Here is a 14861-nt window from a genome sequence, read left to right on the forward strand (position 1 = left end):
CCCTCTCGCCGCGCCCCTTGCCCCCCCATCTCCACCATGGCACCAGCGCCCCCTCTCGCCGCGCCCCTTGCCCCCCCATCTCCACCATGGCACCAGCGCCCCCTCTCGCTGTGCCCCTTGCCCCCCCATCTCCACCATGGCACCAGCGCCCCCTCTCGCCGCGCCCCTTGCCCCCCCATCTCCACCATGGCACCAGCGCCCCCTCTCGCTGTGCCCCTTGCCCCCCCATCTCCACCATGGCACCAGCGCCCCCTCTCGCTGCGCCCCTTGCCCCCCCATCTCCACCATGGCACCAGCGCCCCCTCTCGCTGCACCCCTTTTCCCCCGTTCTCCACCATGGCACCAGCGCCCCCTCTCGCTGCGCCCCTTGCCCCCCCCATCTCCACCATGGCACCAGCGCCCCCTCTCGCTGCGCCCCTTGGACCCCCACCATGGCACCAGCGCCCCCTCTTGCCGCTGTCTCCAGTCCCTCTGGCCAATTCCCGGCGCTACGGCCTGGAGAGGTTGGGGAGGGGTAGGGCTCTAAGATGGCAGCAGAATTGCCCTCCCGGTAATGTCCGTACCGGGTTCAGAGAGGGGAGGGAGAATCATGTATTCCCATATCCGCAAAATGTCGTCGAAACCTGGCGGCTCGGGTGGGGAGAGGAGGTTCGGCGAGCTCCCTGGGAGCGGCCTCCACTGTCCAGCGGCAGCTGCACAACTGAACGCGGCCAAAGTTTATGCTGCTGCCGCTGCCTTCTCCGCGGACTCCCTGAGGCTGGAGCAAAACTAACTAGCCTCGCTGCCGCCTGGGAGCTGCAGGGTGCCCTTAGCAGGCAGAGGGGAGGGTGTAGTGAGCACCCGGGTGTCCTCAATCTCCGCTGGGATTTTCTATTTATACGTACCTGTCAGCCTGTGGAAGCAAAATGAGGGTGATTTACAGCATCCGGGGAGAGTCCCTTCCCAGGCGAACTGCCCAAATGGGCTACAGAGAGGAAAATTACAGTTTCAGCATGTCTTCAGAATGGGGTATAGAAACAACTTAATGGTTTCAAAGACAGGACTAGTTATGTTGCTTTCCCCGGTTTTACCCTTTTACCCGTTTTCACTTCTTTCGGTGCATTTTATATTATTTGTCCTTCTTCCCATCTTTCTTCCTTTTATTTTATTTTTATGGCTGGGGGTGTCTGTCCTTATTTCCCCTTTCTGTTGTTGTCTCTACCCCTTCATTTGTATATTCTCTTCTCCACTCTTCTTTCCCTACTCCCCTTCATGTCGTCTTGGGGTAGAAACCAGAGAGTCCTACTCACCCATCAAATGTGGCTGATGATAGTGTTTTGTAGGGTGACAGTGAATTTGCAGGTATCATCCTCCAAATGCTGATTAGCTGACAGTCTTGTTTATATATACATTTGCGTAGTGTCTTTTGCTTTAAAACTGGGTGCAGTATTCTGTGCTAGATCCTCTGCCTCCATGTTCTTTTGGGGGCCATTGTTCCATTCATGTATCTGACTTGTAAAATGTCCCTTCCTGCCCTGAGTTCCCTCTTCTTAGAAACACACTTAGCTAATTTTCTCCACAGGTAACAATATACTCTAAATTTTTGCAAAAAGAAAAGGAGTACTTGTGGCACCTTAGAGACTAATGTGCAGTATTACATATTTTTTGCCAAGAGTTTAAATGGGCATTATAAAACAACAGTTACTAAAAAGTCTATAAAGTTGTATTGTACCTGATAGGCCAGCAACAAGTTCTACCATGAGGCAAGATGTTAATTTGCATTTAAACTGAAGATGTTTTGACTAAATGAAGTGCATTATCAGAGGCTAAAATGTAGATGTTCAGAATCTATGGTAAAAAGCTAAAAATAACTTGTCAAATATAAAGAGGCCCAGAATACTTCCATAAAGGGGTTTCAAGTAGTTTAAACTAATTAATCCATTATTCTAAAATAATTGATTAACACAAAGTAGTGTCATAACCTATTTTTCTTGTAAACTAGAACTGCTTAACATATAGTTATGCAGCTGTAGTTTACAACTGTTTTTATTTCAAACAAGTGTAAATTTGCTGATAGTTTTGACTGCAGGAGGGAATGTCTTTGAGGCTTCATTATAATCTTTGTACTCTAGCATCCAAGAGATAAAGTTTGCAAAACATTTTATATACTTTTATCCTGCTTTCCAGATTTGTAGTAATCTTGCAGTAATTTATTTTTGACACATATTTAATGGATATTGCAAAAGAAAATTTTGTAGCTGAAGCCTGGAATGAAAATTCCAGGAATTATTTCTTTAAACGTCCACTAAGGAGAAAAGAGCAGAAGTTGGAATACATACTAACTAGTTGCCAACTTTGTCTATTACTTCTGTAGCACAGTAAATATTATGTGACCTTCAGAGTTGTGCCACTGATCAGTAATTGGAGCTTAACATTATTCGGCTTTTGTACTGTCCGTTTTGGCAGATTACACCACAGCTGTAACTGGGCCAAAGGATAACTTTGAGGTCAGGGCAAGTTTCGTATAGATTGCTTTCTTGACAGGGTTTTGAAGAAGCGATCTTTTGGTTAAGTTTTTCAGTGTTCAGCAAAAGGGAGAAACAACAAAATAACTTATTTTCTGGAATTTTGTGAGGTTCAGTGAGACCTTAGTCACAGAGGAAAACTTACCATTTTATTTTCCATCTGGCACTTAAGGTTGAAAGGCTCAGTGTTAAAAAATATCCTACATTTTAGAGGCAGCTACAGCTCAGCCTAAGCTGATAGTGGAAGTCCCACCCCTTGATCCCATTGTAGCTGGTAAGAAATTTTATAACTCTCTGGGTTAATGTATCTAGTGTAGTGATTGGTTAACAGGAATGACAGACATACAATGTGTTACTATTACTGACAGGTTAGTGTGAATGATTGTCGTGTTCTTGTATGTATGTATGTACATTTAATTTTTATTTGTATGAGAGCTTGCAACTAACAGGAGAAGTGAGATTTCGCCTTCCTGTGTTAGTCAGATGTGGCATATAACTAGAAATCCCTCAGGGTAGAAACTCTCTCTTTCACAAGAGTCTGTTATGTACTGCAAAACACTGAGGCCTGACATTTATATAAAGTTAAAGTCCTTTTTTCGTCATTGGTTACTTTTGTCATGATGGCAGCTATTCTTTTTCTTATGCTGTACCTGGCCAGCATGAAATAGTTTGATTTTTGTATGATTTCTCTAAGAACTTGAATGATTAGTTCAAGTCTGGTTATGTAATGTGATTATATTAATCTGTTTTTGCAGCTTGAAAAAATATTTTTAATGCTTTCTAAATAAAAGGACATTAAAGATCACCTTGTGGAAGTATCAAGTCTGATGTGAAATTATTGTTATAGTGTAATATGTCCTGTTGTCTTTTCATGAAATAGATATTAAGAGGTTTTTTTGTTTAACTCCTTAATTTCTGGAACTCCTTCATGATGCTTTTGCTATTGTTTAAATGGATACTCTGATCTGATGTCAGGGTGTATAATGTACAAATTCTCGGTTCTGAAGAATATTTTTTGCCTCTTAGCCCCAGAGACTTGAGGATTTCCCACAGTAAAATAAAGGTTTTTTCCTGCCTTTTTTTATAGATGAAATGGATAGTTTTGTCATTGATTAACATGCAGCAAATTAGTAATAAGTTTTAACTAGCTGTTAGTAGCTGACTATATCTACACTATCACTTTTGTTGGTCAGGGGTGTGAAAAAACACACCACTGACTGACATAAGTTTCATGGACAAGCGCTGGTGTGGACAGCATTATGTTGGCAGAAGATGCTCTCCTGCCAACATAGCTACTGCCTGTTGTTGGGGGTGGTTTAATTATGTTGATGGGAGAGCTCTCTCCTGTCAGCTTAGAGCAGCTACACAGTAGACTTTACAGCGGTGCAGCGGTGCTGCTGTAGGATCTCTAATGTAGACATAACGATAGTCACTTAAGCAATATGTAAACTGGATTTGTGTGTTGTTTCTATTTTTTTAGTACATTTAATGTATGTGAAGTTGCTGAATTTGTCAGCTTTGTGGCTGTTCACAAAAAAGAAGAACTGTGGCATGAGTTTCTCTGTAGTGCCCTGCCAATATGCCTACAACTTGTCCTGGAGGAACCAACTTTAGTGGGGAGAGTACAGTTCATACTTATTGAATCCTTGGCCTTTTTGCTGAGATTGTGACTAAGGGATCAGTTGTGGTGTGTTTTGTGGACACATGTTCCTTGGGGAGCTGGATTTACCTCACCAAAGCACTTGGAAGTTATCAAAGAACAATCCTTTTTTAGTCACTGCCAATGTTGGAGAGATTCAAATTGCTGACCTAGAGATGGAAGGCAGCTCTGTATTGCTCTGTTTCTTTAAACTGTGAAATGGGGAGAATTTGTTAGTAATCCAAATAGATGATCAGTTTATATAACCAACTAGGATGCTGTGTAGATAGTATATATAGATCATTTTAAGATTAGACCATAAACTTCCTGCTTTTATTAATAATTTATTTTCAAAATATATATTTTTTTAATTCAAAATTAGCTTCTTTTTTGTTCTCCTATATTATTTTCTTTTATTGATCAAAGTTCAGGTGTTCTATTTTATAGTTCTCAAATGTACTTTTCTCCTCTTTAACCCTTATCCCAAACCCCTTCACCTTCTACTTACCCCCACAGTTTCTGGCAACGTTCTGGGTGGGCAAGAGTAAATTGAACTTGCATGTTTAATTTTTTTTGCCTGTGCATAATGCAATAAAATCTCACTGCAGAATGGAATGTCTTATTTTATTTTGGTGTTTCAAGAAGACTAGTTTTGAGAATATTGGTAACAAGTTTTAAATATGAACTCATCTTCAGTAATCTTATTTGAAACATTTGATGTTAGGCCTCTCTGAAGTCTTACAGACTGTCCATTAGCTCAGTTTATTGTGTTAAGAAAAATGTAAATACTTCCCATCCAGAGCAGTTTTAAAAGCTTTGTAGATTACTGCAGCACAACATAAGCTAAAACAGGTTTCTCTGACATATTAAATGGTCTACAGATCCTTATTTTCGTCATGAGCTTTTCTTTGTTGTCCATTGAAAGAAGTGTAATTCATGAAACAGAAACTTGTTTTTATGCCAAGCACGTTTGTTAGAATTTAAATGATTAAGCAGTGCACGGACCTAGCATTGTTAGTGCTTTGGCAGAACCTCATTTTCTTTTCCGTGTGTGTCAATTTAAGATTTACTGTTTATTTTCTCTTTTTCTGTTCTGGCATCATTTACACATGACTTAGATTTAAACTTAATTTTTTGCCTTTTTAAGCACTGAAAATTGTTTCAAGTTGCATTGCTTTTTTTTCCCCCCAGATTATTTCTGATTTTCACCTTTGTGCTTTTTTTGGCATAACATGCATGTTCCAACTAGTTTGATTTGTACAACTTTTAGACTGTTTATCTCTAGCTTTTTATACCATTTTGTGGCCCTTGTATCTGGTTTGGATTTTGGTAAAGTTGGAAGTTCGCTGTACCTTGACAGGCAGCCATTGCAGCTCTTCATCGTATAACTGCTCAATTATTTGTGTTACTTAAACACAGTTGTTCAGTAATATGAGCCCATGTGCACAATGCTAGGATTTAAGATTAACTCTATTAAATTTGTCATAAAAATTGTGCTAGTAACCTTCCCAATTTAAAACATTTTATAGATCTGATTTTTGAACTCTTGCTTGCTTTATTTATTTATTTTTTTTTTTTTTGGAGTGACCACAGTCATCTCTGACAACTTGATAACCTGCCACAGAGAGTTTTTCAAACTTATCTTGGACATGAACAAAACAGCCACGCATATCACACCGGATGGTGATGTAACTAATTAGATACTTATGAAATGACTCTTAAGATGTTACCTTTGTGATTGGTACTTTGAGAAGCAAGGGAATGCATTGAGAAGCTTTGTGCACCATTGACCTTAAATGCAGATTGTTAATCAGGATAACTTTGACATGGAGTTAAAAGATGAAGATAGAAAGTGGGACATAGAAGAGAATAACTTTTTCCTCTTCCCTTGATACTTAACAAATATACCAAACATAGTTTCCCGAAAAAACTAGGTAAAAGTTTTAAGAAAATTGTACGTTTTAGCAAACTTTAAATTGGCTATTTCAACAAAATACTGAGTGAGATGTTGACTGTCCAGTAACTCAAGTCATGGTTTCTAAATATGAGTCAATCATGAAGTTACATGTGGAAATCTGAACTTATACTGGGGTATCCTTACCAGAAGCTTGAAAATCAATAGAAGATCAATACAATGTGACTGTATTACATGCAGATAATATGGAATAATATTCAGAGCACAAGGGCTTTGTTCAAACAACTTTTTAAATTTGCTTTTAGAACTAAAGCTTCTTTTTTACTAAGTAATCAAGTGTTAGTTTAAACTATTCTGATTTGACAGAAGAGTGATAGAACTATTATGACAGGTTTCAGAGTAACAGCCGTGTTAGTCTGTATTCGCAAAAAGAAAAGGAGTACTTGTGGCACCTTAGAGACTAACCAATTTATTTGAGCATGAGCTTTCGTGAGCATCCGATGAAGTGAGCTGTAGCTCACGAAAGCTCATGCTCAAATAAATTGGTTAGTCTCTAAGGTGCCACAAGTACTCCTTTTCTTAAAATAAATAATCATAATAGTTCTATGTGTTATCATACTGCATAGGAGACCTGGTCATGGACCAGGACCCTATTGTGCTAGGTGCTGTAGAAACACAGAACAAAAAGACTTCCTGTGTCCCAAACATCTTACAAACTAACTCGTAAATTTGGTTAATTTATCACTAAGTCTAAGTTTATAACTATATAAACATATGTATTGTGGTGAATTGAACTGTTGTTTTACCCTCGTGTTTGCTATTTTTCTTGGGTCAAGGCGTTTTACTTTTAAATTCAGATGCTTGTGGGGCCAAGTTGTACCAGCATGAAAGCTTTCGGCATTTTTCAAAATCACTGACTAATAGTTTGGGATGTAGGTAGCAGCAGAGGACAAAGGAGTAAGTTTTCATAAACACAGTGTTTTATTTTTTTTTATTTTTTGGGGGGCTTGATATTGCAGTTGTGGTTCCTATAACTTGTTGCAGTCATTGGAAGTTCAGTGTGTGGAAGGGCAGACTGTGGAGTGTTGGATTCTTATCTATTTTTAAAATTATTATTACACAAGACCCTTGTCGTCTGATCAGGAAGTTTACTTATTTCCAATGTCAGAAGTTGGTCTTTATTTGACTTACTTGAACCTTCTGTAATTAGGTTGGCCTCTGTTGGGACCAATCTGTTCTAGTTCTTTCAGTGGCTAGGAAAGTACATCCTTGAGAATCTTTTTTCCGTAAGTTGACTAATATTGACTGGTGTAGTAGTGTATGTGTATATTGTGAAAAAATGTTAAAATGTAATATAATACAATAATACTGAGCTATCTTTAAGTAGTATCACTTCTGTCTGAATACCTTTCAGATCTTAGTGTTTTCGCAACATGCTACCTATAGCAGTGTTTGAAATCTCTGCTCAAAATGCGTTCTTTGGATCTCTGTTTTATTCTACACTTAACTCCAAATGTTCAGGTTCTTCTTTATGGATCTCAGTGTATCATGCTAAATATGAAAAAGACTGTTAATGCTTTTTTCTCTTCTTTTATAGGTTGCACAGAGCATTGAGGATCACCATCAAGAAGTAATCGCTTTCTGCAGAGAAAAAGGTTTCCATGGTTTGGTTGCATATGACTCCGATTATGCATTGTGCAACATCCCTTACTATTTCAGTGCCCATGCCCTAAAACTGAGCCGTAATGGGAAAAGTCTCACAACAAGCCAATATCTGATGCATGAAGTTGCCAAGCAACTGGACCTGAATCCAAACCGTTTTCCTATTTTTGCTGCTCTGTTAGGTAGGTTAAGTAAGAGAATTTTACATATTGTGACTTGTGAAACGTACAATTTATATTTACAATAAATGATTTGTAAAAGATGTATGTGTATAATATCTTTAACAAAGCTCTTTCCTTGTGTGACCTGTTTCCCTTTCCATTGTTTTTGAGCTATTATATTCTGTCACTCCATACTCACTGCAGCTTTAGGTTCCTTGTGGCACTAACTTGTGCATGTCTGTGAATGCAATCAACTTTTGAGTTGAGAGAAATGCTCTGTGAATAGCTAAAAAGATAGTGAAAAGAGTAATGCAAATCTCTTATGGAAATAAAGTAGGAGTTCTGCAAAAGCTCTCACTAGCCAAAGCATTTTACTTCATGAATGGGAACAAAGTTTTTAGACAGCTTCAGTCATATAAATACACTGTATTTAAGCTCTATTTTAATAACCATGGTTTGTCTTAGTAAGTTTTCAGATAGATGTACTTGTGTAGTCTATCCATTCATGCTAAAAATGTTGAATTGTGTAGGTATCTTGCACTTCCAATGTACTTTTTATCTCAGATATGAGTGTTGTACAAGCATTAGTGCCTCAGCTGCCTGGATCACTTCTCTGTCACTGAGGTGGGTCCGAGCAACCGTTTCACTACAGGACAATTTATGTCCAGAACTGAAAAGTATTGTATTTAATTGAAACTGCAGGGAAGTATTAGTATGCAGTATGTAACTATCTCAGCTAGAGTTTGGCTAGGACACTCTCCTGCCTCTGATGATACATGCCATGAGATCTTTAATGAGCCCAACTAGTGAAGACCTCAGTTCCATGTCTCATCTGAAAGATGTCACTTTTAGCAGCACAGTACTGCCCACACCATTCTAGCACTTTGTTCTATTACAGATTTGCCAATTACTGTATCACTAGTACCATTGCAGCACTGAGGTTTTCTATGGGCGACCTCCAAAGAATAAAACTTACATAGACTGGTATCCTAAATTCTGTCTGGGCAAAAAAACTATTGAATACATGTTTTCCATCATGGTATGTTGGATAGAGCACCAGACTAGGCTGAGAGACTTGGATTCTATTTCCACCTTTCCCATTGACTTGCTGAGTGACCTTGGACGAATCGCATAACCTCTTTACTTTAGTTCTTTCTCACTGTAAAATGAGTATAATACTTCAAGTGCTTTGAAATCTGTAGATGAAAAGGGCTATGTATTACTCCCTTGACATGCCAGTGCTCTAGTAAACACTAAAATTCATACACAGACACACACACACTTTGTCAAGGCTAATATTTTCCCCACTAAAAAGTGAAATCCTTTTACATAAGAATGGAAAGAACCATACAGCAGTGAGTGATTCAAAAAAGACTTGCAGTGGGATCATGCAGGAAATAGATAAGATTTCTGGTCATGTTAGTTCATGTTTTCTTTCCGTGTCAAGAATAGTTATCACCACCACTCCCCAAATTGATAAATTGTTATTAATATGAAGTACTGGTAAAACAACTAGTGATGCTAGGAGTTTTATGTGGGCGGTGGTTGGTATTGCTGTTGCTAGAATCTGTCTAAACTGACACTTTAAATAACAAAATAGTCCTTAAAATTTGTTTTTAGCAGAGAAAACCTTGTCTTTCTGTGATTTAATGTTTTGAATGGCTTGTAAGCTTTTTGAAGTATATTCCACTGAAGCTTATTTATAAAACAAGCCTGTTGAAACAAAAAAAGTTACCAGGTATTTTTGTGGCTTGCTTTGTATTGGTTCAGACCTTGAATAACCATTGAGCTAACATCCTGACTGATTTTGTTTTCTTAGTTTTTGGAGTCTGAGTGATGTAGCTGTAGAAAAGATTCTATATGAACTCTGGGCACTTGAACTGTAGGATTCTTCAGGCTTATCAGTACTATGCTGTTTGTCATTGAATATTGTAATTCATGTTACTGAATTTAGGCACTGCAGTACTATAAATAATTAAACTTTTGTAAAGATTTATAGGAAGGGTTGTTCGTTTATTTGGGCATAGTGTCACTAAAGTCATCTCAGTATTTTGAGATACTACTTGTTCTTGAAAGATAGTGTGTAATTTTAATCAATCTTAAATACAGTTAAAGTTGTATGTAATCTGCTAAATGTTTAAAAGCAGCACATCTTGCGTAACCTGAATAAAACTATAGGTGGGCTGCATGTCTTGACAGATGTCTCAGGCTTGGCTCATGTGGTCTGCAGGTGTCCTCTAAACCTCATAGATGGGTTGAAGGCATCACTTAGTGTTAAGGATGCCTAAGGGCTTGTCTACACAGAGAAAATAACCGGCTCTGCTGTAGTGGTATAATTATTCTACTGTGGCTATGCTAGTATAACTCCCCTGTGAGAACACTCTATTCTGGAATAATTACAATTAAGATAGTATCTTAAACAGCAATTATAATTATTCCAGAATAAATTACTGTTATATCAGAATAAAGTCACTTATTTCAGAGTAGTGTGTCAGAATAGGAGAGTTATACCAGCATAACCACAGTGGAATAATTTCACTATATAGTTATGCTAGTCAATTTCCATGTTTAGACAAGCCCTTAGTGTTTCTGTTTTTAGTCTGTGTTGCTAGTTCCCTGTTAAAGTTCACCTTTTGGGCTGAAGGTTTCTATACCCGGTGCTACCCAAAGGTGAATAGCTCTTAAAACTTTGAGGGTGAGAGAGGCTCCACCATTACTGAGTATGAACACAGTGAAGACAAATGGTGAACTTTCTTATAAAAAAAAAAAAAAATGGCTGGGGTTAAAAAGTTGAAACTTGGCAGGGAAGTGCTTTTGAGTATTTCAGCAAAGTGTTTGGATCAATTTTGGGGGTTTAAAAATCAGACTTTGTGATGGGTGTGTGGGTATGATTTTTTGCAATCTCCTCCTGAAGTTTTCTCTTAATTAGGGAGCACAGTTTGTATTGTTCAGGTTTAATTTAGCTGCTTATTGTAGGAAGGAGAGTGCCTCAGATATTGGGTAGTTAAGATGCTGCCAGGGACATCCTGTTTTGGGTAGTGTGTGCACTTAACGATGTCTGATCCAACTCGAAAACAGTGGGAGTTTGGACCTACTCAGTAAGTGTTGACTTGTATACTTGAAAACCTTGTGTGAACCTTGGTCAGCGGAAAACTAAGCACAGTGTGAGGTAAGGGGCTCTTATTTAGTGCACTCCTTGTATTGGACAATGTTTTTAATTGATGTCTAACCTTTTTATTTAAAAAAAAAAAAGTAGTAGATGTCATAAAAATGGGAAAAAAAATTGAGGTTGCATAGTTAAGCACCCAGATCAGGAAACAGCGGAGCTAAGGTTGCTTGTGTAACCTTAATCTCTTCCCCATTGTGCGTATGCAGTATAAGAAATCTAATTACTCATTCACATGCTATTTCTCAAACAACAGGGTTGTTTTATTGTTTTTGTTTTTTGTTTCGGTAAAAGAACTTCAGGTACATTTCATAATTTGTACTGTCTTCTATGTGTGATATATCAGACATAAGTACTTAAGTGCATCTGCATCTTCTACTAGTTATCTTAAATTTTATTTAAAAATCCTATACTTGAGAAATGATCATGTGCATATATTTATTATAGCAGTTTGATTACAAGTGGACAGAGTTAAGCAGATTGACACAAGGAGGCATGACGGTTGAGTATCAGGCCCAAGGGCTAGAAACATAATTATTTAAAATGAAATCTTCGATCCTGCTGAAGTTAATGGGAATCACCCAGGAAAGCTTCCTACATGTCCACGTTGAGTGGATTTTTCAGCCTTGAGTTGAGGTTTACTAATCCTGACTTAAATTTGGCTCCAGTGACCTAGAGGTCTGTAGCGATGAAGTAATTGCTCTATGAAAACTGTTTGATATTCTTGTTGTTCTTAATGGCCACGTGAGGACACACAATATCATTTCTCTCCTTGATGGTAGTCTCAGCAGGAAGTGAAGGATTTGAATGGGCATGTTGACTAAATAGTTTGTCCATTCAGGTAAGGAGTGAGATATTCCGTTCGATTAGTTTGAAGAATTTTGAACTGCTTTTTTCTCTGCAGTTGTTGTTAAAGTTTGCAGTCCTCAAACTGTGATCCAGAGGGTATCCTCTCGTGGTATGGAGAGGGTGACTAACAGCAAGGTACTGGTTTCCCTCAAGTCAGCTAAAATACATTATTTTCCTAATATTAATTTTCCTTGTAAATAGTTGCTGTGGTTGCCACAGCAATATGTGATTTGTGAATGGGAAAGAAAGGCTAAGGGCTGATCTATACTGAAAAATTAGTTTGACCTAGCTGCATGGCTCAGGGCTCTGAGAAATTCAGCACCATAGTTAGGTTGACCTAACACCCAGTGTAGATACAGTTAGGTTGATAGAAGAATTCTTCCATTGACCTAACTACCACCACTCAGAGTGGTGGTATTGGAAAACCCCTTCCGTCAGTGTAAGAAGCGTTATGGCATTTCAGAGGCATAGCAATAGTGCTGTAGCTCGACAGTTTCCACAGCAGCAGAAGTGGTGAAAAAGTTTGAAAAATCCTGCTTTAAATATATTGAAAGCACTAGAGACTAAGCCTGTAGCTTTCTACAAACTTAGTAAATATGGAAAAATACTTTGTTGCTACATTTATGATAGTTAAATTTAATTGAGTCTGTAAGGATTTCTTCTCATGCTTTGTAAAATCCATTTTCAGATGCTGTAATCTATTGCTTTGTCATCAGTGAATCATGTTCTTGCTTTATTCAAGTTGTTTCCTCTCATTTCTTCAAACCTTTTTTTCTGATTGCAATGTACTGTGCTTTGGAAGATCAAAATTATTTAAATAACTTTCCACTTTGCTAAAGTGGTTTAGCTGGTAAATGACCATGTAGCTTGGTCATTAACTTGCCAGCCTTTTTCATTCCCAGGCTAACCAGTTGACTGGAGATAGTATTTACTAAATAATTAGTAGAACTGAATTGCTTAATAAACTATCTTAAAATTAGCCCATATTAAAATTAGCAAATATAGTGAAAATATGGGGAGAGAATAGTTTCAGATGGTGGCTTAGTTACATTTTTGAAAGTAGGATTTTATGTTAACCTCTTTGTAGTGATAAACACCCATTTTTTCATGGTTTGTGTGTATAAAAACATCTTCTGTATTTTCCACAGTATGCATCCGATGAAGTGAGCTGTAGCTCACGAAAGCTTATGCTCAAATAAATTGGTTAGTCTCTAAGGTGTCACAAGTACTCCTTTTCTTTATGTTAACCTCTTGTTCACCCAGCATTGCCAGACTAAGCAAATTTGCCTGATATTTCTCATGTGTATTGTTTGCTGAGGGCAGACTTCTGTTGGAAAGGTTTTCAAAGCTAATTGGATAGGCCACTTGGAAAACATGAGAGCTTTTAAAAAGAACAGTCCTCAGTATTACAAAAGTTTCCTAACAGTTTTTAGCAACCTTATCTCAAAATGGCTTTGTCCAGTTACTTCAGATTTGTTTTTTTCTATTGGCAACAATGAATAGGTATTCGATTATTTTTGGAAAGTGTCCGTTTTAGCTTGAAGTCATATGAGGAGTATTAACTAAATTAGGAGATAGCTGTAGAGTTTGTTAGATATCCAAGTGAATCACATGGAGTTCAGAAAGGATCAGCCAGGATGGGAGACAGAGTTAAGTGTCTTCAGTTGAAGCTTTAAGAAGATATCTTATTAACTTCTGTAGAGGCTGCATCTCCCACATGAACCCTAGCTCTTTCTGTATTCTGAATTGTTGTGACTCCAGATATAAAACTTAGACAGATTTAGAATAGTATATACAGATTATTTCTGAAAAAAATTAGAACACTTCAGCTATTAAAATTTAGATAATATAATTACATTAATCTGAAAATTCAAAGTTAAGGTTGGACTTGAAAAATATGGAAATGCAGAGTTAATATTTTGCTCTTAATATAGGACCTTCAGGCTTTGAAATAATTGTCCTTCTGTAACAACATTTTCTTCAAGTGCTTGCTCATGTCGATTCCATTCTTGAAGTGTACATGCCCACGTGCCTGGTCATCGGAGAGTTTTTCCTTAGCGGTATCAGTAGGGCCAGCTGTGGCATCCTCTTGAGTGCCGCGCTCATGTGTTGGTATAACAGGCACTGCCGAGCCTACACCCTCTCAGTTCCTTCTTACTACCCTTGATGGTTACTCGGAGCACCTTTCCTTGCATAGGAAGGGCTAGAGGTTTCCTCTCTTCTGACTTTGAGCCTTAGGGCTTTGTAAATAGTTGTTTATAGTAGTTAGTGTTAAGTATAGTAACTCCTCACTTAACCTTGTAGTTATGTTCCTGAAAAATGCGACTTTAAGTGAAACGATGTTAAGCGAGTCCAGTTTCCCCATGAGAATTAATGTAAATGGGGTGGGGGAGGAGAAATTAGGTTCCAGGGACATTTTTTTATCAGATTATGTATGGGGTGTGTGTGTGTGTATATGAGGGTGGGATATTTCCCAGGGAATGCCTTACTGCTAAATGATGAACTAGCAACTGGCTGAGCCCTCCAGAGTTAACTTGTTGTTAATGTAGCCTCACACTCTACAAGGCAGCACGAATGGAGGGAGGGGAGACAGCATGACAGACAGACACACACCGTGCGTGTGTGTGTGAGAGAGAGAGAGAGGCAGGCACATTTCTCCATTAGGTAAGGGGACCCCACTCTTAAGTACATTGCCTTGTTAAGTAGATCAGCAAGCTGAGACCGCAGCTGCTGCTGCCAGGAAGCTCCCTCCCTCCTGAGTCCTGTTGTGTATCCCCCCCTGCTCTATGGAAGATGGGGTAAGCAGGGTGCAAGAGCAGGGTGGAGGGGGACACCATGACATTAGCCCCCCTATCCCCTGTGCACAGCAAGCTGGAGGCTCTGGAGAGCAGCTCCAAGGCAGAGGGCAGGAGCAGCACATGGCAGAGAGGAGAGGGACAGCTGAACTGCTGGCAGTTGGTAGCGT

General features: G+C 38.7%; 1 protein-coding gene across 4 annotated transcripts in view; it reads left to right on the plus strand.

The window, feature by feature from the left end:
• Nucleotides 1-14861, plus strand: part of FAM120A (family with sequence similarity 120 member A) — a 117869-nt gene that overhangs the window by 1459 nt on the left and 101549 nt on the right. For all 4 annotated transcript variants that reach the window (XM_073352163.2, XM_073352162.2, XM_073352160.2 and 1 more), the window contains exon 2: nt 7656-7902. In XM_073352163.2, the coding sequence (XP_073208264.1) occupies nt 7656-7902 (247 nt within the window). The remainder of the gene's footprint in view (nt 1-7655; nt 7903-14861) is intronic.

This window comes from Lepidochelys kempii, chromosome 7 (genome assembly GCF_965140285.1).
Source record: "Lepidochelys kempii isolate rLepKem1 chromosome 7, rLepKem1.hap1, whole genome shotgun sequence".
Lineage (NCBI taxonomy): Eukaryota > Metazoa > Chordata > Testudines > Cheloniidae > Lepidochelys > Lepidochelys kempii.